Raw genomic sequence first — 23,816 nt, 5'->3', positions numbered from 1 at the left:
ATATCTTGCGTGAATGTGGTACACGGTTATAATTGATGAACAGATTCTATTTTTCATCATTGTACATTAAAATTTTTTTAAATTTATATTGTAATATAGTTGATTAACAGTGTTGTATTGCTTTCAGGTGTCCAGAAATCGATGCATTTTTATTGACTATAAAAATTGTAGTTTGTGGTTTATTAGGGTTCATTCTTTGTGCTGTCTGTTCTGTGGGCTTAGGCAAATTTATGTAATGAGATGTCGCCACCATTATAGTGCCATGTGAAATAGTTTCACTGTCCTAAACATCCCCCACGCTCTACCTAGTCATTCTTCTCTCTTTCCCTCCGAGTCCCTGGCAACCACTGATCTTTTTATTGTTGCCATGGTTTTGCCTTTTCCAGACTGTCAGATTGTAGGAATCATGCAGCCTGCAGCCTTTTCAGATCAGCTTCTTTCACTTAGTAACACGTGTTTAAGGTTCTGCCACGCCTTTTTGTGACTTGACAGCTCATTTCTTTTTACCACTGAACAGTATTCCATTATCTGATGTACTGCATTTTGTTATTCCGTCACCAAGTAAAGGACACTGAGGTTGCTTTTAAGTCTTGACAGTTATGATTGTAGATATGCTTTTTGTGTCTTAGGAAGGGTGGCCACAGGGGTGTGGCAGACTGGGGCTGTGTCTTTGGGGGCTGGGCTCATTCACAGAAGGCAAAACTAGCATCTTCTTAGGTTCTAACCTGTAAAGCTGTAACCAGGCCAGATGTTGGGGGCATTAGGAGACTGGATGGTTAGGGTTCCTCCTGGGTTTTGTTCCAGCTCCCATAGTTAGTTTGGTCAATTAATTAATCAATTATTTATGGAGGTATTAGGTCCTGGGGATATGCAAGTAAGTTATTTATGGACCCTGATATCAGAACACCCTCAGTTTAGTGTGGGGATAGAATTGCAAAAGAATCATTACTATTGGCAATATTTAAACAAACACTGACTGCAAATAATTAAGGACAATGGTGATTCACAGAGTTAAAAGCCAAGGCCATCATCATAACTCATCCTAGCTCAAGTGATAAGTGTGACAATAGGGGTGAATACTGTTGGGGGGTGGGGAGATGAGGGAGGTGTCTGCAGAAGGAGGTGACCTGACACACAGGAAGGGGAGAGGTGGAAGAAACCGGAAACCGTATTCCAGGCTGGAGCGTGAAGGCTGGAGAGTGAGGCTTCTTCTGATCCTCAGTGGACCCCAAAGACTCAAGGATGTCTCAGGGGGTCCGTTTCAAGGCAGGGGCACTGCTCGCTGGCAGTGAATGTCCAGGCTCCTCCAGGTCCCATCTCTCCTCCAGCCCCGTCAGCCAGGCTGGAAATCTGCGAGTCCACGTGCGTTGTCCCACGATCAGCTCCGTCCCTAACTCTATCTCCAGTTGACCTCTCCTCGTCATCCTAAGGTCATATCTTGCCTGCATGGTTCCAGAGTTCTCTTAACTGGTTCCCTGCTCCTGCCCCGTTCACATTATCTGCCCTCATTGACCAGACTGACAGTGAACTGGGAAAAAACCATGTCTCACTGGCTTCCTTCTTGCTTGAGAGACAAGAAGCTGAAACTCTAGGGCACAGCAGCTGGGCTCCCACCCTGCTCCAGTGTGGACCCTCTGCATGTCGTCAGCCTGATGCTCTCCCTGCACGACCTGCCCACGCACTGGCCCCACTGAAGTGCGGTCTGCTTTGAACACACTTCTGTCCTCAGCCGCCCAGGCTGCATGCTGCTCTTCTCCTCCTCACACTCCCCCTCTGCACAGAGCTTCTCACACTGGTTGGTTTCCACTCGCGCCTCTGAAGTCTGTCCCACTCAGCCACGGCTGAGTCTCCATCTCCAGCCCCAGCTTCACAGGGTTTTCCACTCCTTTCTCCGTGGCCCCTTGTCCTTCTCACATGGCAGGGGCTTTGTCTGGGACAAGCCTGTCCTCCCCAATCGGCCATCAGCTCTCATGCCTGAGACTGTCTTCATTTCCCTCTGTCACCCGAGTGCTCAGCACACTCCCTGCTTAGTGGATAATAAAAGACTGTTAAAAAGATGATGTTATAAATACATAAAGGGAGATTGCACTCTAAGCGATCTAAGGATTAAAGGGGTCATCTCAAGCAGTCTTGCCTCGTTGGGTCTTAGGACCTTCTCATCGTTCACACTTAGCCTCTTCCACCCTCGGGCTGCGGGGGCTGCCCCTTTGCCAGCGGGGGAGCCCCCTCATTCATGCCCACTCACCATCGTCACCATGGTCATTTTTCTCAGTTGGTCCCCAGAATAGAAGCCCTTACTTTTATATGTGTGTGTGTTCTTCTGAATTTACTTGGTGACAAGCGTGTCATGCTTAGGGTGTGAGTTTTAGTGGCCCAGTTGTTTATTGTGTAAACAGAACGTAAGGCCATCTCCATTTCTCCTAGGCATCTTCTGTTACCCTTCCCTACTTCTGAGAGCCTGTTATCCCAGCACTGGGGACAGCCTTGATGTCACTTCTCTGGCTTTGGTTCCTTCACCTGTGAAATGAGGATGTTGGATTAGATCAAGAATTCTTACCTCTGGACCATAGGGTCCCCTGACGGTCCATAGGAAGCTTCTGTGTACCCATACTCTCTGAAATTGTGTTAACATTTTGTGCATCTGAACATCTTTTTATAACTTGTGTATGACTTTCAGATGAGTCTGAGACTCCCATTACTGGAAAAAATGGTTTCCAAAATCTGACCCAGCAGTTTTTTTTTTTTAAACTGAAAAATGGTTTCTACGGTGTCACTTTTTTTTTCCCCTTTAAAATATCACCATGGTAACTGAGTATCAATTTCAGGCTGAGAGGGGTTATTCTTCCCAGTCATTGGTGTATCATGTGGCGCTTTTGGATTCAGGGGAAGAATTTCCAGAGTAGAATTTCTTTGACTCACTCAGTGTTGACAGTAACTTGGTCTGTGGGCTTCCCCAGCTGGGGAAGAGAAGCATAGCCCAGGTTTGACCACTCAGTTTGTCTTTTGTCACACTTTGCCAGTTTCTGAGTGGGGAGTCTGATGTCACAGCTACATCCAGGCGAAGCAGAGGCTCATTTCTTATTGCCACATCTGAAAATTCATGACGGTCACGGTTCTCTGTAACTGGTGCAAACAGATTTTTAAATATAGACGTGGTATTTTGCCAATGAATAAATCTGCTCTCTACATGTGATGTCTTTCATAGCAGCCCAAGAGTAGAAAGAAGGTTATTGTCATTCCATATAAAGGAAGGACCCCTAGGTCTTGAACCCAGTTTCCCATGGAGTGCTTGGTGACTGAGTTTGCCTCTTGGTGAGATAAGAGTGTGCTATAATTGTTAAAGTCAGTGAGTTTTATGGGTCTGAAAATAATGGTATTCTGGATCTATCTTTCACTCGCCTACTTCCCCAGACTTACCCACAGATGCCTGGGGTTCTTCCCCTCCATATTCTTTGACCAACATAACCAGTTTTTTATCCAACTTCACTGGTGGCTCAGATGGTAAAGAATCTCCTGCAATGCAGGAGATGAGGGTTCGATCCCTAGGTCAGGAAGATGCCCTGGAGAAGGGAATGGCTACCCACTCCAGTATTCTTGCCTGGAGAATTCTATGGACAGGGGAGCCTGGCGGGTACAGTCTACGGGGTCTCAAAGAGACAGACACAACCGAATGACTAACGCTTCGCTTCACCAGTTTTTTATTGGTTCCTTGTCATGTTTTGGTCTTCCCCTCCACTCAGAGGTTTTCTTCACTGTGCTCCTGCCTGAGCAGGCAGCATAGGACCTCTGTGGCCGTGCTTTTCAGCACCGAGATTTTCGAGACATGCAGGTTTCCTTCCCAAAGACAGAAGGTCTCTGATGGCCTTTGATTAATTTCCCCTCACCTCATTATTGTAAGCTAGTTTAGCGTATAATACAGTAATTACATCTCTTAAAGGAACATATTTCATTTTAAATAGAATTGTGGAGAGTAGAGATGGGAGGGCTTATAAGACTTTAACAAATGATGTTCTGATTACACTTCCTTTCCCCACCACCTACCATAGGCTCCCAGTTGCCCTTTACTGAAAGGTGAATGCCTGCCCCCCAGGCAGATTCAGCCTGGAATGGGGGAGGGGGAAGAATAAATGCACCTGGGCTGTGCTTCACCTCAAAAATAACAAATGGATGTATAATTGCCCCTTCCTACAGCTTCTCCCCAGGAGAAGGCAATGGCACCCCACTCCAGTACTGTTACCTGGAAAATCCCATGGATGGAGGAGCCTGGTAGGCTGCAGTCCATGGGGTCGCTAAGAGTCAGACATGACTGAGCGACTTTACTTTCACTTTTCACTTTCATGCATTGGAGAAGGAAATGGCAACCCACTCCAGTGTTCTTGCCTGGAGAATCCCAGGGACGGAGAAGCCTGGTAGGCTGCAGTCCATGGGGTCGCACAGAGTGGGACACGACTGAAGTGACTTAGCAGCAGCAGCAACAGCTTCTCCCCAGCTGCTGGGCCCAAAGCCCCCCTCCCTCCAGGGGACGTTCTGAGCCTGAGCTGTAAGCCACCCTCTTCTGTGTTGGCAGGAGGGGCCTTGCACACTTCGGACCTGGCAGTGTCAGAGTTCTGGGAGAATGGACAACCTTGGGGAACACAGGCTGATCCCAGGCCTACATTTTACACATGAGGGTTCTACTTTGGGTCTGACTGTTGTGTGCTCTTGAGGTTTGTTAGGAAGGGTTCCGTGTTTTACTACTTAGACCCCAGTCCCCCGACGCCATCCCCTGCCCAGGCACCTTTTCCCCTGATGCTCTGACTTAAGACTCTCAAAGTGAGTTTCAGTGGCAAGAACCATCTTTTTCCTTATAGGCCCCCACCACCCTTGGGAAGCTGGCAGGCCATCCTCTGCTCCTGGGTGAGCCCTTCACTCTCTAGTCTAAGCTGAAGAGGAGGCCAGTGCAGCCGTGGTGCGTCTGACTTTGTGTATGGTGAGGCCTGGATGCAACATTAAAGGAACACCAGTTCCTTGAACTCAGAGTGTCCCCCAGCATTGAAAGCTCCAAACCACACCACCCGTGGCCTGGCTAGCCCAGCAGCAAGGAAGCCAGGACCTGGACTGGGGAGAAGGACTGCTTCTCCTTTGGCCTGTGTAGGCCTCTCGAGCCCATCAAAGGGCTGTCAGCAGTCTTTGGTTTGGGTATGATGTCTGATGTGGGAAAATGTCTGCTGGCTCCTCTTCTACCAGCAGGAATTGTCCCTCTTCATAAAATGACAAATTGATATTTATGAACATCCTTGGTCCCTGATCCTTCCTCACCTCTAGGTAAGCAGTGATGTCTCCTAAAATGTACATTCATCAACAGAACAGTCAGGTAGGGCAGAGGGCCTGTTCGGTACCATGCGTTTTTTAAGACAGATGGCAGTTTTGAGTTTCAGTTAAGCACCGTGGTTTTATTTTATACCACAGTGTTGGTTCTTTCTAGAGAGATAATATCAATTACCTTTTCAAAAAAAAAAATCAGTACTCTAGAGTAATATTTCTTTGAATGAGTATTTGGTCATTTAAATCTCAACCACAAGAGTGGCGATTCCAGTGTTGTTCTCATATGATACGGGGGCCAACCCATGACATTTATTAAAATGTTTATTACATAGAACAAGGAAAGGTTTGCAGTACTTTGGGAGAGGGTATCTTTGGCCATAAAAATGAAACTTTGCTGCCTATCACTTTTATGAAAGATTTAAAAATTAAAAGAAAAAGCTACAATTTAACAGACACTGGGTGGAAGGATTTCTGAGGTACACCTCATCTAGGGCTTTATAGCTTATGGAATTAAAAAATGAAGTATTTCAAAGGATATTTCAGCCAAAATATGTAATATAAATAAAGTTATTACTCTTTTGAGCTTTGATTTAAAAAAAAACATGAAAATTTACAACTTGCTTTCAGAAGTCTTTTTGATAATTTTCTCACATTAAAGAGAGAATTATTATTTGGAAACCATACTATTTTTTTTTCAGCTTTGTTTGAAATGTTTGTGCCTAGTTGTGTCGGACTCTTTGTGACCCCACAGACTGTAGCCCACCAGCCTCCTCTGTCCATGGACTTTTCCAGGCAAAACTACTGGAGCAGCTTGCCATTTCCTACTCCAAGGGATTTTCCCAACCCGGGGATCGGACCCACGTCTCCTGTCAGCAGGCAGATTCTTTACCAGTGAGCCACCTAGGAAGTGGAATAGATAGTTATTTAAATAAAATGTATAACTAATTTTTAAAAAGTTGGAGACAATTGGAAAGACAATTGCTTACTCCTTGAACAGAAATTACTGTTTGTTTTAATTAAGACAACTGGTAAAAAAAAAAAAAAAAAAAAGACAGGGAGAGATTTCTGGCACCACTCAAGGATATGTTTGGCATTTGTTCAGGATGTTTCTCATCAAAGGCTGAGGCCTCCCTGAGGTCTTCTGTCCCAGTGTCACAGAGAAGTTATTTGTGATGTCCTGGAGGTTAAAAACACAGAGAATGCATACCAATTAAAAGATAGATTGGATAAAAACAAGTTTCAACTGTATCGACAAGAAACTCTACATAGACAAGTTAGAAATAAAAGGATGGAGAAAAGACAGACCGTGCAAACATGAACCAAACACTCACTAATCATTTACGTATTAGAAAAATAGACTTTAAAAAGGAATATTTCCAGGGAGGAAGAGAAACATTACATGGTGCCTGTATGTGTGTGCTCAGTAGCCTAATCATGTCAGACTCTTCGTGACCCCATGGACTGTAGCCCACCAGGCCCCTCTGTCCATGGGATTTCCTAGGCAAGAGTACTGGAATGGGTTGCCATTTCCTCCTCCAGGGGATCTTCCTGATCCAGGGATCAAACTTGTGTCTCTTGCATCTCCTGCATTGGCAGGCATGTTCTTTACCACTGTGCCACCTGGGTGACTGATTACATGGTGATAGATGGTCTATTAACCTAAAATCCATAGCCTTTCTAATTGTGAGTATACTCAACAGTTGAACTTCAGAGGACCTAAAGCAGAGGCTCATAAAGCTGAAAGAATAAATAGACAAATCCAGTATAATAAAGATTTAAATACTCCTCTCACAGTAAAATATAGAACAGATAAACAGAAAATTAAGAGAAGACCTGAATAGTACTATCATTCAACTTGACCTAGTGAATATTTATGGATTGGTTCAGCCAATAACAGCAGAATACACATTCTTTTCATGTGTCCATGAGACAGTCATCAGGATAAACCATATTCTGGGTCACAAAATAAACCTTAATAAATTATAAATATTTGATATCATAACAAAATATATATTTTCACCATAAAGAAATTAAACTAGAAATTGATAACAGAAAGATATCTGGAAAATCCTCAAATGGTTGGAAGCTAAGCAGTAGCATAGCTCCTAAATAAACCAGAGATTAACATCAACAACAAGAAACTCCACAGGTTTAAGTTATTCCCTTTTGAAATGAATGAAATGTTCACAACCATAAAATTTTGAATAGAAAGAAAAGAAAAACAATATATGTAAATTTTCAGAATACTGCTGAAGTAGTGCTTAGAAATTTATAGCGTTAAATACTTACATTCAGTAAGAAGAAAGTCCTCAAATCATTTAAGTTTTCACCATAAAAAACTAGAGCAAAAGAGAAAATTAAGCCAAAAGTAATCAATAAAATAGAAATCAGAAAAGCAATGAAAAATGGAATGAAATTAAAAGCTGATTCTTTGAAAAGATCAATAAAATCTATACTCTTACAGCCTGACTGACCAAGCATGAAAGAGAAAAGACAGATCACCCATATCAGGGATTAAAGAGAGGCTGCAGTAGTCAGTAAAAGGATAAGGGAGTATCATGAGAACAGCTTTTGTTGTTGAATGATATTGAATAATCCATAGCTTAAAACCTTTTATTAAAGGGAACTCCAGGTGCAGGTAGCTTCATTGGAGAATTCTGCCAAACATTTAAAGAATCAGTAACACCAAGTCTGCACCAACTTATTCTTGAAGATGAGAGAACACTCCCAGCTCATGAGGTTGGCATCAACTCAATGTCAACAACATCACAAGAAATGAAAACTGTAGATTAATGCTCCTTATGAATATGAATGTAAAAATCCTCAACAAAATGTTGTAATTGTCAACTGAATCTTTTTTTTATCTATTAATACTTAATCCCTATTTGAACCCTCCTACTCTGTTGGTGGGAATGTAAACTGGTGCAGCCACTATGGAGAACAGTATGCTGCTACTGCTAAGTCACTTCAGTCGTGTCTGACTCTGTTTGACCCCATAGATGGCAGACCACCAGGCTCCGCTGTCCCTGGGATTCTCCAGGCAAGAACACTGGAGTGGGTAGCCATTTCCTTCTCCAATGCAGGAAAGTGAAAAGTGAAAGTGAAGTTGCTCAGTCATGTCTGACCCTCAGCGACCCCATGGACTGCAGCCTTCCAAGCTCCTCCGTCCATGGGATTTTCCAGGCAAGAGTACTGGAGAACGGTATGGAGTTTCCTCAAAAAACTAAAAATAGTTGCCAGATCCAGCAGTCCTACTCCTGGGCATATATCTGGACAAAACTACAATTCAAAAAGATACACGCACCCTTTATGTTTATAGCAAGACCATTTATAATAGCCAAGACATGGAAACAACCATCGACAGATGAATAGATAAAGATGTGGTACATATATTCAGTGAAATGTTACTCAGCCATAAAGAAACAATGAAATAATGCCATTTGCACTAACATGGATGGACCTAGAGATTATCATACTAAGCAAAGTAAGTCAGAAAGAGAAAGACAAATACCATATTATTATCACTTATATGTGGAGTCTAAAATACGATACGAACTTATCTATGAAACAGATTCACAGACACAGAGAACAGACTTGTGGTTGCTAAGGGGGAGGGATGGCATGGGAGGTTTGGATTGGGAGTTAGGCACTAACAGATGCAAAGTGTTACATATAGAATGGATAAACAACGAGGTCCTGTTGTATAGCACAGGGAACTATATTTAATATCCTGTAATAAAACATAATGGAAAAGAATATGAACAAAAATATATAAAACAGAATCACTTTTCTATACAGGTAACATAACATTGTAAATCAACTATAGCTCACAAAACTACTTAATCTTCATTTTAAAAACTGATTATTTTGATTATAGCACCAAGTGCTAAAACCTTAGCAGCTAGAACACAGCAAACCATAATCATTATTCACATGAATTGGAAGCCATGATAGATCACTGGTAACTAAAAGAGACATAAGCAAGAAAGTTACATAAGCAAGAAAGTCTAATGCAAGCCTTATTATGTTGTAAAGAGGTACCTGGCATTGAATCTCTCCTCTACTGATGCCCTTCCTGGACAAGAGAAATCTGCCCTTGTTCTTCCAGATATATTAGCCCCATGCTTGCATTTGAGAACTTTATTCTTATTAGAAGTGATATTGGCTAAAAACAAAGTCTGTCCCTCTAGATTTCAGGTTCTGATATGTTAGCTGTAGAAACTGGAGGAAGAGTGATCTCCCAGGGACCTGGCTTCTACTACAAGGGGGATGCAATTCATTCTATTTATTCACTTCAGTTCAGTTGGTCAGTTGTGCCCAACTCTTTGTGACCCCATGAACCGTAGCATGCTAGGCTTCCCGGTCCACCACCAACTCCTGGAGCTTACTCAAACTCATCTCCATCAAGTTGGTGATGCTATCCAACCATCTCATCCTCTGTCATCCCCTTCTCCTCCTGCCTTCAATCTTTCCCAGCATCAGGGTCTTTTCAAATGAGTCAGTTCTTCGTATCAGGTGGCCAAAGTATTGGAGTTTCAGCTTCAGCATCAGTCCTTCCAATCAATATTCATGACTGATTTCCTTTAGGATTGACTGGTTTTATCTCCTTGCTGTCCAAGGGACTCACAAGAGTCTGCTCCAATACTACAGTTCAAAAGCATCAATTCTTTGGCGCTCAGCTTTCTTTATAGTCCCAACTCTCACATCCATACATGACTACTGGAAAAACCATAGCTTTGACTAGACAGACCTTTGTTGGCACAGTAATGTCTCTGCTTTTTAATATGCTGTCTAGGTTGTCATAGCTTTTCTTCCAAGGAGCATGCGTCTTTAATTTCATGGCTACAGTCACCATTGGCAGTGATTTTGGAGCCCTCAAGAATAAAGTCTGTCACTGTTTCCATTGTTTCCCCATCTATTTGCCATGGAATGATGGGACCAGAGGCCATGATCTTAGTTTTTTGAATGTTGAGTTTTAAGCTAACTTTTTCACTCTCCTCTTTCACTTTCATCAAGAGGCTCTTTTGTTCTTTGCTTTTTGCCATAAGGGTGGTGTAATCTGCATATCTGAGGTTATTGATATTTGTCCCAGCAATATTGATTCCAGCTTGTGCTTCATCCAGCCCTGCATTTCCCATGGTGTACTCTGCACAGAAGTTAAATAAGCAGGATGACAAAATACAGCCTTGACATAATGCATTTCCTATTTGGAACCAATCTGTTGTTCCATGTCTGGTTCTAACTGTTGCTTCTTGACCAGCATAGAGATTTCTCAGGAGGCAGGTCAGGTGGTCTGGTATTCCCATATCTTTAAGAATTTTCCACAGTTTGTTGTGATCCACACAGTCAAAGGCTTTGGCACAGTCAATAAAGCAGAAGTAGATGTTTTTCTGGAACTCTCTTGCTTTTTCGATGATCCAATGGATATTGGCAATTTTATCTCTGGTTCCTCTGCCTTTTCTAAATCCAACTTGAACATCTGGAAGTTCATGGTTCACGTACTGCTGAAGCCTGGCTTGGAGAATTTTGAGCATTACTTTACTAGCGTGTGAGATGAGTCCAATTGTGCAGTAGTTTGAGCATTCTTTGGCATTGCCTTTCTTTGGGATTGGAATGAAAACTGACCTTTTCCAGTCCTGTGGCCACTGCTGAGTTTTCCAAATTTGCTGGCATATTGAGTGCAGCACTTTTCTTTTTTTTTTTTTTTCCTAATTTTATTTTTAAACTTTACATAATTGTATTAGTTTTGCCAAATATCAAAATGAATCCGCCACAGGTATACATGTGTTCCCCATCCTGAACCCTCCTCCCTCCTCCCTCCCCATACCATCCCTCTGGGTCGTCCCAGTGCACTAGCCCCAAGCATCCAGTATCGTGCATCGAACCTGGACTGGCAACTCGTTTCTTACATGATATTTTACATGTTTCAATGCCATTCTCCCAAATCTTCCCACCCTCTCCCTCTCCCACAGAGTCCATAAGACTGTTCTATACATCAGTGTCTCTTTTGCTGTCTTGTACACCGGGTTATTGTTACCATCTTTCTAAATTCCATATATATGTGTTAGTGTACTGTATTTATGTTTTTCCTTCTGGCTTACTTCACTCTGTATAATAGGCTCCAATTTCATCCACCTCATTAGAACTGATTCAAATGTATTCTTTTTAATGGCTGAGTAATACTCCATTGTGTATATGTACCACAGCTTTCTTATCCATTCATCTGCTGAAGGACATCTAGGTTGCTTCCATGTCCTGGCTATTATAAACAGTGCTGCAATGAACATTGGGGTACACGTGTCTCTTTCCCTTCTGGTTTCCTCAGTGTGTATGCCCAGCAGTGGGATTGCTGGATCATAAGGCAGTTCTATTTCCAGTTTTTTAAGGAATCTCCACACTGTTCTCCATAGTGGCTGTACTAGTTTGCATTCCCACCAAGAGTGTAAGAGGGTTTCCTTTTCTCCACACCCTCCCCAGCATTTATTATTTGTAGACTTTTGGATCGCAGCTATTCTGACTGGTGTGAAATGGTACCTCATAGTGATCTTGATTTGCATTTCTCTGATAATGAGTGATGTTGAGCATCTTTTCATGTGTTTGTTAGCCATCTGTATGTCTTCTTTGGAGAAATGTCTATTTAGTTCTTTGGCCCATTTTTTGATTGGGTCGTTTATTTTTCTGGAGTTGAGCTGTAGGAGTTGCTTGTATATTTTTGAGATTAGTTGTTTGTCGGTTGTTTCATTTGCTATTATTTTCTCCCATTCTGAAGGCTGTCTTTTCACCTTGCTGATAGTTTCCTTTGATGTGCAGAAGCTTTTAAGGTTAATTAGGTCCCATTTGTTTATTTTTGCTTTTATTTCCAGTATTCTGGGAGGTGGGTCATAGAGGATCCTGCTGTGATGTATCTCGGAGAGTGTTTTGCCTATGTTCTCCTCTAGGAGTTTTATAGTTTCTGGTCTTACGTTTAGATCTTTAATCCATTTTGAGTTTATTTTTGTGTATGGTGTTAGAAAGTGTTCTAGTTTCATTCTTTTACAAGTGGTTGACCAGATTTCCAAGCACCACTTGTTAAAGAGATTGTCTTTAATCCATTGTATATTCTTGCCTCCTTTGTCAAAGATAAAGTGTCCATATGTGCATGGATTTATCTCTGGGCTTTCTATTTTATTCCATTGATCAATATTTCTGTCTTTGTGCCAGTACCATACTGTCTTGATAACTGTGGCTTTGTAGTAGAGCCTGAAGTCAGGTAGGTTGATTCTTCCAGTTCCATTCTTCTTTCTCAAGATCGCTTTGGCTATTCGAGGTTTTTTGTATTTCCATATAAATTGTGAAATTATTTGTTCTAGCTCTGTGAAGAATACTGTTGGTAGCTTGATAGGGATTGCATTGAATCTATAAATTGATTTGGGTAGTATACTCATTTTCACTATATTGATTCTTCCAATCCATGAACATGGTATATTTCTCCATCTATTAGTGTCCTCTTTGATTTCTTTCACCAGTGTTTTATAGTTTTCTATATATAGGTCTTTAGTTTCTTTAGGTAGATATATTCCTAAGTATTTTATTCTTTCCGTTGCAATGGTGAATGGAATTGTTTCCTTAATTTCTCTTTCTGTTTTCTCATTATTAGTGTACAGGAATGCAAGGGATTTCTGTGTGTTGATTTTATATCCTGCAACTTTACTATAGTCATTGATTATTTCTAGTAATTTTCTGGTGGAATCTTTAGGGTTTTCTATGTAGAGGATCATGTCATCTGCAAATAGAGTTTTACTTCTTCTTTTCCTATTTGGATTCCTTTTATTTCTTTTTCTGCTCTGATTGCTGTGGCCCAAACTTCCAAAACTATGTTGAATAGTAATGGTGAAAGTGGGCACCCTTGTCTTGTTCCTGACTTTAGAGGAAATGCTTTCAATTTTTCCCCATTGAGGATAATATTTGCTGTGGGTTTGTCATATATAGCTTTTATTATGTTGAGGTATGTTCCTTCTATTCCTGCTTTCTGGAGAGTTTTTATCATAAATGGATGTTGAATTTTGTCAAAGGCTTTCTCTGCATCTATCCCAGGGATGCAAGGACTCTTCAATATCCGCAAATCAATCAGTGTAATACACCACATTAACAAATTGAAAAATAAAAACCATATGATTATCTCAATAGAGTGCAGCACTTTTATAGCATAATCTTTTAGAATTTGAAAAAGCTCAACTGGAATTCCATCACCTCCACTAGCTTTCTTCGTAGTGATGCTTCCTAACGCCCACTTGACTTTGCATTCCAGGATGTCTGGCTTTAGGTGAGTGATCACACCATCATGGTTATCTGGGTCATGAAGATCTCTTTTTTATAGTTCTGTGTGTTCTTGCCACCTCTTCTTAATATCTTCTGCTTCTGTTAGGTCCATACCATTTCTGCCTTTATTGTGCCTATCTTTGCATGAAATGTTCTTTTGGTATCTCTATTTTTCTTAAAGAAATCTCTGGTCTTTCCCCTTCTATTGTTTTTCTCTATTTCTTTGCATTGATCACTGAGGAAGGCTTTCTTATGTCTCCATGCTATTCTTTGGAACTCTGCCTTCAAATTGGTATATTTTTCTTTTCTCCTTTGTTTTCACTTCTCTTCTTTCTCAGCTATTTGTATGGCATCCTCAGACAACCATTTTCCTTTCTTTTTCTTGGGGATGAACTTGATCACTGCCTCCTGCACAGTGTCACGAACCTCTGTCCATAGTTCTTCAGGCATTCTGTCTATCAGATCTAATCTCTTGAATCTATTTGTTACTTCCACTGTATAATCATAAGGGATTTGATTTGGGTCATACCTGAATTGTCTAGTGGTTTTCCCTACTTTCTTCAGTTTAAGTCTGAATTTGGCAATAAGGAGTTCATGATCTGAGCCACAGCTCCCAGTCTTATTTTTGCTGACTGTATAGAGCTTCTGCATCCTTGGCTGCAAAGAATAAAATCAATCTGATTTTGGTTTTGACCATCTGGTGATGTCCATGTGTAGAGTCTTCTCTTGTGTTGTTGGAAGAGGGTGTTTGCTGTGACTAGTGCATTCTCTTGGCAAAGCTATGTTAGCCTTTGACCTGCTTCATTTTGTACTCCAAGGCCAAATTTGCCTGTTACTCCAGGTATCTCTTGACTTCCTAGTTTTGCATCCCAGTCCCCTGTAATGAAAATGACACCTTTTTTGGGTGTTAGAAGATCTTGTAGAAGATCTTGTAGATCTTCATAGAACCATTCAACTTCAGCTTCTTCAGCATTACTGGTTGAGGCATAGACTTTGATTACTGTGATATTGAATGGTTTGCCTTGGAAATGAACAGAGATCATTGTGTCATTTTTGAGATTGCATCCAAGTACTGCATTTCCAACTCTTTTGTTGACCATGATGGCTACTCCATTTCTTCAAAGGGATTCTTGCCCACAGTAGTAGATATAATGGTCATCTGAGTTAAATTCACCCATTCCAGTCCATTTTAGTTCACTGATTCCTAAAATGTTGATGTTCACCCTTGCCATCTCCTGTTTGATCACTTCCAATTTACCTTGATTCATGGACCTAACATTCCAGGTTCCTATGCAATACTGCTCTTCATAGCATTGGACTTTACTTCCATCACCAGTCACATCCACAACTAGGTGTTGTTTTTGCTTTGACTCTGTCTCTTCGTTCTTTCTAGAGTTAGTTGTCCACTGATCTCCAGTAGCATATTGGGCACCTGCCCACCTGGGGAGTTCCTCTTTCAGTGTCCTGTCTTTTTGCCTTGTCATACTGTTCATGGGGTTTTCAAGGCAAGAATACTGAAGTGGTTTGCCGTTCCCTTCTCCAGTGGACTACGTTTTGTCAGAACTCCCCACTATGACCCGTCCGTCTTGGGTGGCCCTACATGGCATGGCTCATAGTTTCATTGAGTTAGACAAGGCTGTGGTCCATGTGATCAGTTTGTTTAGTTTTCTGTGATTGTGGTTTTCATTTGGTCTGCCCTCTGAAGGAGAAGGATAAGAGGCTTATGGAAGCTTCCTGATAGGAGAGACTGACTGAGGGGGACACTGGGTCTTGTTCTGATGGGCGGGGGCATGCTCAGTAAGTCTTTAATCTAATTTTCTGTTGATGGGCGGGGCTATGTTCCCTCTTTGTTGTTTGGCCTGAGACCAAACTATGGTGGAGGTAGTGAAGATGATGGTGACCTCCTTCAAAAGGTCAGGTGTACGCAGTGCTGCAGTCAGTGTCACCGACCCTCCAGCAAGCCACCACTGACCCACGCCTCCACCGGAGACTCCTGGACACTCACAGCAAGTCTGGGTCAGTCTCTGTGGGATCACTGCTCCTTTCTCCTGGGTTCTGGTGTACACAAGGTTTTTTTTGTTTTGTTTTGTTCCCTCCAGGAGTCTGTTTCCCCAGTCCTGTGTAAGTTCTGGTGGCTCTATGGTAGGGTTAATGGGACCTCCTCCAAGAGGGCTCATGCAATACCCAGGTCTGCTGCACCCAGTGTCCTTGCCCCTGTGGCAGGCCACTGCTGACCCCGAGGAGACACTCCAATACAATTCTGGCTCAGTCTCTGTGGGGTCTCTGGGTCCTTGTGTGCACTAGGTTTGTTTAAGCCCTCTGAGCATCTCTGGCGGTTATGGGGTTTGATTCTAAACGTGATTTCGCCCCTCCTACCATCTTGCTGGGGCTTCTCCTTTGCCCTTGAGCGTGGGGTATCTTTTTTTTAGTAAGATCCAACATTCTCCTGTTGACAGTTGTTCAGCAGCAAGTTGTAATTTTGGAGTTTTTGCAGGAGAAGATGAGCACACATCCTTGTAGTCCGCCATCTCTATTTCTTACTCATGTCTTTTGAGGCCACACATATATTAATACTTTAGAGGTCGACTTGTGAGTCATTGGGCCTCATTTTTTAGGGTCTGTGATGAATTAGATGTTTAGTTTGGGGATGGTTGATTCCTTTGGAGTCTTCCCGGCTCCTTGTGTTCAGGAAGACAAGGAGTGATTCTCTCTCAATCAAAACACTGCATAATTATCAAGTGACTGGGGGTTGCATATTGTATTTACAGGTGTGGAACTGCATAATGGGCAAACACTAGGAGGCCCTGGGGTCAGACCCCACAGGATCCTGCCTCTGCTCCTTAAGCTGTGTGTGTAGGTAGTAAGTCTGGAGGAGACTGGCCGGCCCCAGGAGCTGAGAGAACAGGTGTCTGCTGCATGATGAGTTGGTATGTGGTGGGGGGTGGGGGCGGCAGGGCTGTGTGACCAAGGATTGGCAGACCACGGAAAGGATTTAGGGTTTGTTAGTGCCGTGGGCAGCCACTGAAGGGTTTGAATGGGGGCAGGGATGTTTTCAGGTGATGGTTTTCACCCTGTCCTTCCGGCCTTGGTCTGGAGGATGGGTGAGAAGAGGGGAAGTGGGCAGGGTGTCCATAGGAAGCCCTTTGAGGAAGCTATTGCCATTCAGAGGCTGAGCCAGGCCCATGCTCCATCATTTTAAGTCTCTCTAAGATGGGAACCTTCCATCACCTCAGATGGGGCACTTCTAGAGCCACAGTGCAAAGGGGCATATCTTTCTCACAACCAGACTTCTGCTAAGTCATTTAGATCTGTGCATTTCATCCCCTTCCACTCACATGAGAGGAGAACATGGCTTTGCCCACCACCTCCTCCCATAGGCTGGCGTTGAAGCCCAAGATTGCCTACCATGCAGGTGACGTTACTTTGAAATCTATAATTCTAAGTATTTTAAGTAATTTTGCATTCCACTGCATCATTTCAGTGCTGGATTTAACACATACAACCATCTTCTACTAAATGTACTATTATCTGTTCCCCCTTTTTGGATAAGGAATCCAAGGCTTAGAGAGGTAGTATACTTCACCCAAATCACATACCAGGTTGAAATGCAGGCCCTTGGATTGCTTAGTCTTTGCTCTGAGTTCATTCTTCACTACTGTACCCTCAGTGCCTAGAACAGCGCCTGGCAGGTGCTCAGTAAATGTGCTCTGGATGGTTTATATTGGGGCTCTCTGACACACAGTGTTAGAAACCCAACCCCGGGCAGCTGAGCCACCTGGGAAGCTAAGCGGAATCCACGCTCCTGGGAGTCTGCATGCACCAGTAGAAGTGGATGCTCCCTGCATTCTCCATGCCTTCAGCACATTCTGGCACTGCCCCACTGACCAGTGAAGACTTGGGGCATACCCATCTGCCACTTCTGCCCACTGTAACTGCTGGAGGGTGGGTCCTGGGTCAGGCTCCCCTCCTCATGCATGAAGCCTGGCCCAACTAGTACATGTTACATGTCACTAGTTATAGAATTCAACCTGAGTATCGAGCCCCAGAATACTGACAGGGGCTCCTACATCTGCCTTGCTCCAGGCCAAGACTCATCCTCGAACCCATCTTATATGAGGGAGAGTCCAGATACAGGCAGAGCTAAGGCTAGGTCCGTGCTGGAAGGGCTGGCAGCAGGTGGGGGCCAGTCAGTCCTTAGAGACATCATGCTGCTCTTGGTTCTCTTGAGGTGAGCATCAGATTCCATGGAAAAGAAAGCAGTTTGAAGCTTCCTGAGCCCGACTGTGGAGAGTATGGTGATGCAAGCCTGTGAGATGAGGAAACAGAAGGATGAGTTCCGTTTTGACTGTGTTAATTTTCCTGATAGATTTGGCTATCAACTATCAAGTCTGTGGTGGTGGTTTAGTTGCTAATTTGCGTCTGACTCTTGGGACCCCATGAACTGTAGCCTGCCAGGCTCCTCTGTTCGTGGGATTTTTCTTGGCAAAAATACTGGAGTGGCTTGCCATTTCTTTCTCCAGGGGATTTTCCTGACCCAGGGATCGAACCTGGGTCTCCTTCATTGGCAGGCAGATTCTTTACCAACTGAATTACTATGTCTGTAAACAGCTGGAGCTCTGGAGAGAGGGAGGTGAGGGCTGAGGGTGCAGATCAGGGCACTTCCCCACACTCACAATCCCCTCTTCCTGCCTCCTGTAATGGCTGGACTGTTCTTTGCACCATTAGAGGTGGGGCTGCATCCTGAATGAAATGAATTTGTTTTACTCACCTTTCCAGTGGAATTTCTGTAATTGCTCACACCCTGTCTCTGTTTTTACCATCTGTTGAGTCAGTTTAATGAATTTTATATGGTGTGTTCTTTATTTCAGAAAAACTGTACAACTCCACTGGACGAGATTTAAGAAGGGCCCTCTTCTCCCTGAAGCAGATATTTCAGGTAAAAAAAAAGAATACTCTCAGGTTCTGTTTTTGCATTGCTGTGGGGTTAGATGCAGACAAGTTTGTGCCTTTTACTGATTACAAAAAGAGAAACGCTTTAGAGTACAAAGTACATTTCGGTCAAAATATCAGTTAAGAGTATTTTTACCTTATCAAATATTTCAAACAATAGAAAGTAAAGAAAACATCATCAGAATCACAATGTTTTCCCACGTTTACTTCAGATTTTAAAAACATACCTACTACAGATGTAATTGAAGTCTTCTGCTCAATACTGGCCACCCTCTCGGGGGCTTTTCTCTACTGAATGTCAGATATAGTGTTTACCATGCAAATGCACATTTCGATACTAGTGGTGCATATTCGCCCACAATATGTGAAATTCGTTTGTGTCAATTGTATATGCATGATATCATGCAGCATGTATCCTGATGCAGTTTACTTAGAATGAGATCAGTGTGGGCATGACCCAGGTAGCTCTGAGTGTCCACTGTGTGAAGGAAGCACAGTTTGTCTCGTTCATCGTCTGTTGGTGGACAGTTGCGTTCCTCTCCAGGGCTCTGCTGTTATAAACCATGCTGCTAGGGACACGCCCCCTTGGGTGCATGTGCTGGCATCTCTGTTAGGTTCCATCTTATCCTTTGCCCCAAACTTTCCCTCTGCTTCTCCCCTGGGCAAGTCACGAGCTTAGTGAAGAGGGCTGGGACTGGGGTGCAGGCAAACTCCAAGCTGTCACCCATAGGAGATTTCGGGGGAGAGAGACAGAGAGCCAGGGGCAGAGAGTGAGGCCTCTGTGCCAGGGCAGGGTCAGGAAAGGCCAGATGAGCTTCGTGGAGAAGATGGCGTTTGCATTGAGCTTGTGTCTGTGTAGGTTCATCATTCTCGCTCTCATGATATTAGACTCTAGGGTGTAGTCAGTCCATTTGTCTTTAGTTCCCATCTCCTTCACATCCTTAAAGAGTGTTCTGTCAGTGATAGCTCCAGCCTGAGTGGCCGTCTCCTTCATGGATGTTTTCTGTCTCAGGGGGATTGGCAGAAAGGCAGGCCAATAGGCCATCCTGCCTGCACGTTCTTGTCCTGTTTTAAAACCTGCTCAACTGTTCACGCCCTCGTCTTTTTCCCAGAGCAGAGCCCTTCTCAGTGATTGTGCTTTTGGAGATGAGTCCTCATTTCTCAGCTTCCCACACTACAGGTGTGACCGCGAGTCACCATTGTCCCTTTAGATCACACATCTCAGAAGTGCCTTGAGGTTTGGGGTCAGCCTTGATTCAGGCTGTTTCTTCTGGGAGAATTGTAACAGCTGTTGTGGACACTGTTCCGTCCTTCACGACTCAGTCCATCCTCCAGCTTCCACCAGAGGGGGCTCACAAAGTCCTTCTCATGCTGGTTCCGTGTAGCCTTCTGCGTTACATCTGAATCTCAGTACAGCGTTGAGGCCCTCTGGCCCTGGCCTCTGCAGCCCACCTCCCTGTCCTTTGCTGCAGTAACATCTCACTGTGATTGTGTTCTGGGAACAAGCCATGCCCTTTCCTTTCTGTACCTTCACCCCCGGACCTATTGCTTCTATCCCAGGATGGTTCCTCCCCACATCCACTCCCCATGTCTCTCAGTTTCCCACCCCATGTCTCCTCCTGCCAGGGATTCTCTAGATGAACCCTCACGGCAGGCAAGGGCTCTCCAAATACCTCTATTCCTGTGCTTACCTCTGGAATAGAACTTGAGATACTCTAGCTCGCTTGTCTGAGTCCAGTCACCTGTGAGCTCCCTGGAGTCTATCCCTGGCTCTTTGGGGCCTCATGCAATGGCTGATGCTACTGAAGCAATAGATGAACAGACCAGGCGATTGGAACACTCTTCTCAAGGGTGTCTATCTTCAGTCTTTCGTCTCTTTTAATTGAGTAAATGCTTCGCTATTTACTTGTTCCCAAGTTTCACTTCCCATGTATTCATCAGTGTCTCTCTGCCTCTTTTTTTCTTTTTTCAATTTCAATAAGCTTTCCCCAGCCCCGCTAAACTTATTTATTTTTAATCGAAGGAAAATTGCTTCACATATTGTGTTGGCCTCTGCCATACATCAACATGACGGCCATAGGTATACATGTGTCCCCTCCCTCTTTAACTTCCTTCCTATCTCCCACCTCTTCCCACCCCTCTAGCTTGTTACAGAGCCCTGGGTTGAGTTCCCTGGGTCATACAGCAAATTCCTATTAACTGAACAAAACAGAACTTCTTTACCCTCTGTTATGTCCTTCTCTTGAACTCAGATTCCTGACAGCAGTTGGGCTGGACTCTTACTGCTGGAAGTCCACACTCATCACACTCTACACCCTCACTCTTACAGCCCTTCAGCCTGCTTGCTGTTTCCATTGTTCAGCTTTTCCATTGTTCACCTCACTGAGTATCCAGATGGTGGCAGAACCACACAGAGAAGAGCTCTTCCAAGTAACTTTGAAACATTGCAGTTTGTGTACTCTGGGTAGAATATACTCTGAGAAGAAAAAGAACCATGCACGCGTGCAGATCAACTGTTTATAATAATCATCTTGCTGGTAGTAGTGTTAGTATTGCTATTCTGATACTGCAGTTTGTGTGTTTTCTTATTTTGTTATTCTTAGAGTTCTTAAGGATTAGGGTTCTTAGTGTGTGGAAGAAAGTTGATGGAAAGATAAAACAGTTAAGTTAAAAAAACTCTGGATTTCTGAATTTAATTAGAAGTGTTGAAATGAACCCATGGTGTTTATTATCCTAACAAACTTGCAAGAAAGCATATTTCTAGCACTAAGTTTGTTGAAAAGTACTAGAAGCAATGGTCAACCCATTAGCAAAAACCACTACTAGCACAGAGATTGTGGTCTTAAAATACTGAAAGGAACCAAAGTTCTTGGAGAAATAGCTGACTTCAAGTCTGGCCTAGGAAATGGGTAAAATAAACTTGGAACATATTATTATACAGATAGCAAGGAAGCTATCAAATAAGACTAGGATTATTGCCAGAGGAACTTGGGAGCATGTTGAAGGTCTCCCACTGGCTGGCTGAAGATGGACAATATAAGCATCAACAAGCATGATAGTTACAGTGGACTGAAGCACATCAGCGTAATCTACATCGACGAGTTCATAACAATACTAAAGAGTAACAATGAATTGGTTCGCGATGGAAGAAAGATGGTGGTGAACCAGCTCTTGATTTTGAAAAATGGGTAAAATTCTAAAATCACACATTTATCTTACTTTTTCCTATATGAGCTTTAGGATAATCAAACAGTAGTTGAGGGAAGGTATGCTTATAAAAATATTCTAGCTATTTAGTAAGAAGGAGTGATATACTTAGAGTATCACTTAGAACATCAGAGTTTTGCAACCCTGAATGAATTAATGGATCTAGGTATGGAGATTTAAGGAGAAGGCAATGGCAACCCACTCCAGTACTCTTGCCTGGAAAATCCCATGGACGGAGGAGCCTGGTAGGCTGCAGTCCATGGGGTGGCAAAGAGTCGGACACAACTGAGCGACTTCACTTTCACTTGTCACTTTCATGCATTGGAGAAGGAAATGGCAACCCACTCCAGCATTCTTGCCTGGAGAATCCCAGGGACGGTGGAGCCTGGTGGGCTGCTGTCTATGGGGTCGCACAGAGTTGGACACAACTGAAGTGACTTAGCAGTAGCAGCATGGAGCTTCAAGACCTGCTGACACAGTGGAAATGAGATACAACCAGCTATTATGTACCTCCTCGTGGAAACTCACACTGCCATTGAGGATGCAGTCATACCAACAGATTCAACCCTGCATGTGTCTGACCCTGCCTCTCTATGTGGTAACTAATTTACAAATTATCTAAGACAGAAGCACATGTTAAACCACACCACAAGTAATCAACACAACCCAGAATACAGTCTACTCTGTAGGACAAATGATATAGCTTCTTCAACACACAGATTTCAAGGGAAAAAAAGAGATGATTTAAAAGACATTTTAAAGTTGTATCAACTAATCGCCACATGTGGATCTTATTTCGATCCTTCTACAAAATGTAAAAAAACAACAACAACTGTAATTTTGAGACAGTTGAAATTGGTCATTGTCCAGTTGAAACTGGACATTTGATAATATTAAGAAATATTCATTTTTATGGTGAGTATTAATTTTTTATGGTGATTACATAATTTTAAAAAGAGTTCCTATACTCTGGAGGTACATATTAGAATATTTATGGATTAAATGATGTGACATCTGGGATTTGCTTCAAGTGAATATGGCAGCAGACAGGGTGGGGTGATAGATGGGACAGGATTGACGTGAATTGATTGGCACCTGGCTCCCTAAATTGTTCTCTCCTTTTGCATATTTCAAGTTTTCCATGGTGAAAAAGTTAAAAGATACATTGAGCACATGGCGATCTGGTTTTATACCCCCTCACATGCTTGTTCTGTAGTGCTATCTCTCTGAATTCTCAAGGCTACTGTTTCCACCTTTTACTCAGCAGAGCCATATTTTTGAACAGCCTTTGTTGGCATTATGTAGACAAGGATGAAGACATTTGCTCCCAGAAGTTTAATCTTTTGGAAGACCACAGACCTGTTTGGAAGACCACAGACCTGTCCGTCAAAGAGCTCCATCCATGGAGCTTCCTGTTTGGAAGACCCCACACCTGTCCGTCAAATAGCTCCATCCCACAGTGGTCTTGGGTGGATTTGACAGCCAGCAAGCTGTCTGCAGTTTAGATCACCTTCTTCCACACCAGTGTGTCTGCATCTCTCTCATCTTTTGGGTTTCCTTGATGTGTGGAGGTTCCTTTTGGAACTCCAGTGTAGAGGGTGTAAAAACACAACCATTGGTCATTTGGATTGAGTTGAATATTCCTTGATTAACAGGTGTCAAAAAAAATGATCACAGGTTAAAGTGTGGCTATTAATCTGAATTCAAGGATAATCTCTTATTAGTTCGTGTTAACATGTTGATTTCATTGGAGTCAGAAAGCAGTGTTTCAAAAATCATTTATTTATTAATGCCCATATACGTTAAGGTATGTGTTCAAAATCCTGCACGTTGCCAATTTGGAAGACATTTTCTACATTTATTATCAGTATATTTTAATTTCCTAAGTGCCTTATCTACATATGTGCATCAATTTTAGTTAGGGTTCTGGATTATTTTTATAAACACTGCCCAGTGTCTTTTTCCAAGAGCCTTTGCTAGACAGTCAGCTCTCTGCTATATTAATATTAGTGATTAGCTTGAGTGGTTTCTTGAGAGCTTGTTCTCACTTTTTCACC

General features: G+C 42.9%; 1 protein-coding gene across 13 annotated transcripts in view; it reads left to right on the top strand.

Moving 5' to 3' along the window:
* The window catches only part of FHOD3 (formin homology 2 domain containing 3), a 523,276-nt gene that overhangs the window by 213,106 nt on the left and 286,354 nt on the right, over positions 1 to 23,816 (top strand). For all 13 annotated transcript variants that reach the window (XM_086372649.1, XM_086372648.1, XM_086372647.1 and 10 more), the window contains exon 4: positions 18,471 to 18,538. In XM_086372649.1, coding sequence (XP_086228775.1) covers positions 18,471 to 18,538 — 68 coding nt within the window. The remainder of the gene's footprint in view (positions 1 to 18,470; positions 18,539 to 23,816) is intronic.

The sequence above is a fragment of the Bos grunniens genome, chromosome 24 (genome assembly GCF_055505025.1).
Source record: "Bos grunniens cultivar Pamir isolate PY7600 chromosome 24, Bosgru_T2T1.0, whole genome shotgun sequence".
Lineage (NCBI taxonomy): Eukaryota > Metazoa > Chordata > Mammalia > Artiodactyla > Bovidae > Bos > Bos grunniens.
The sequence above is the reverse complement of the archived record's forward strand: the minus strand, read 5'-3'. Positions and strand labels throughout refer to the sequence as shown.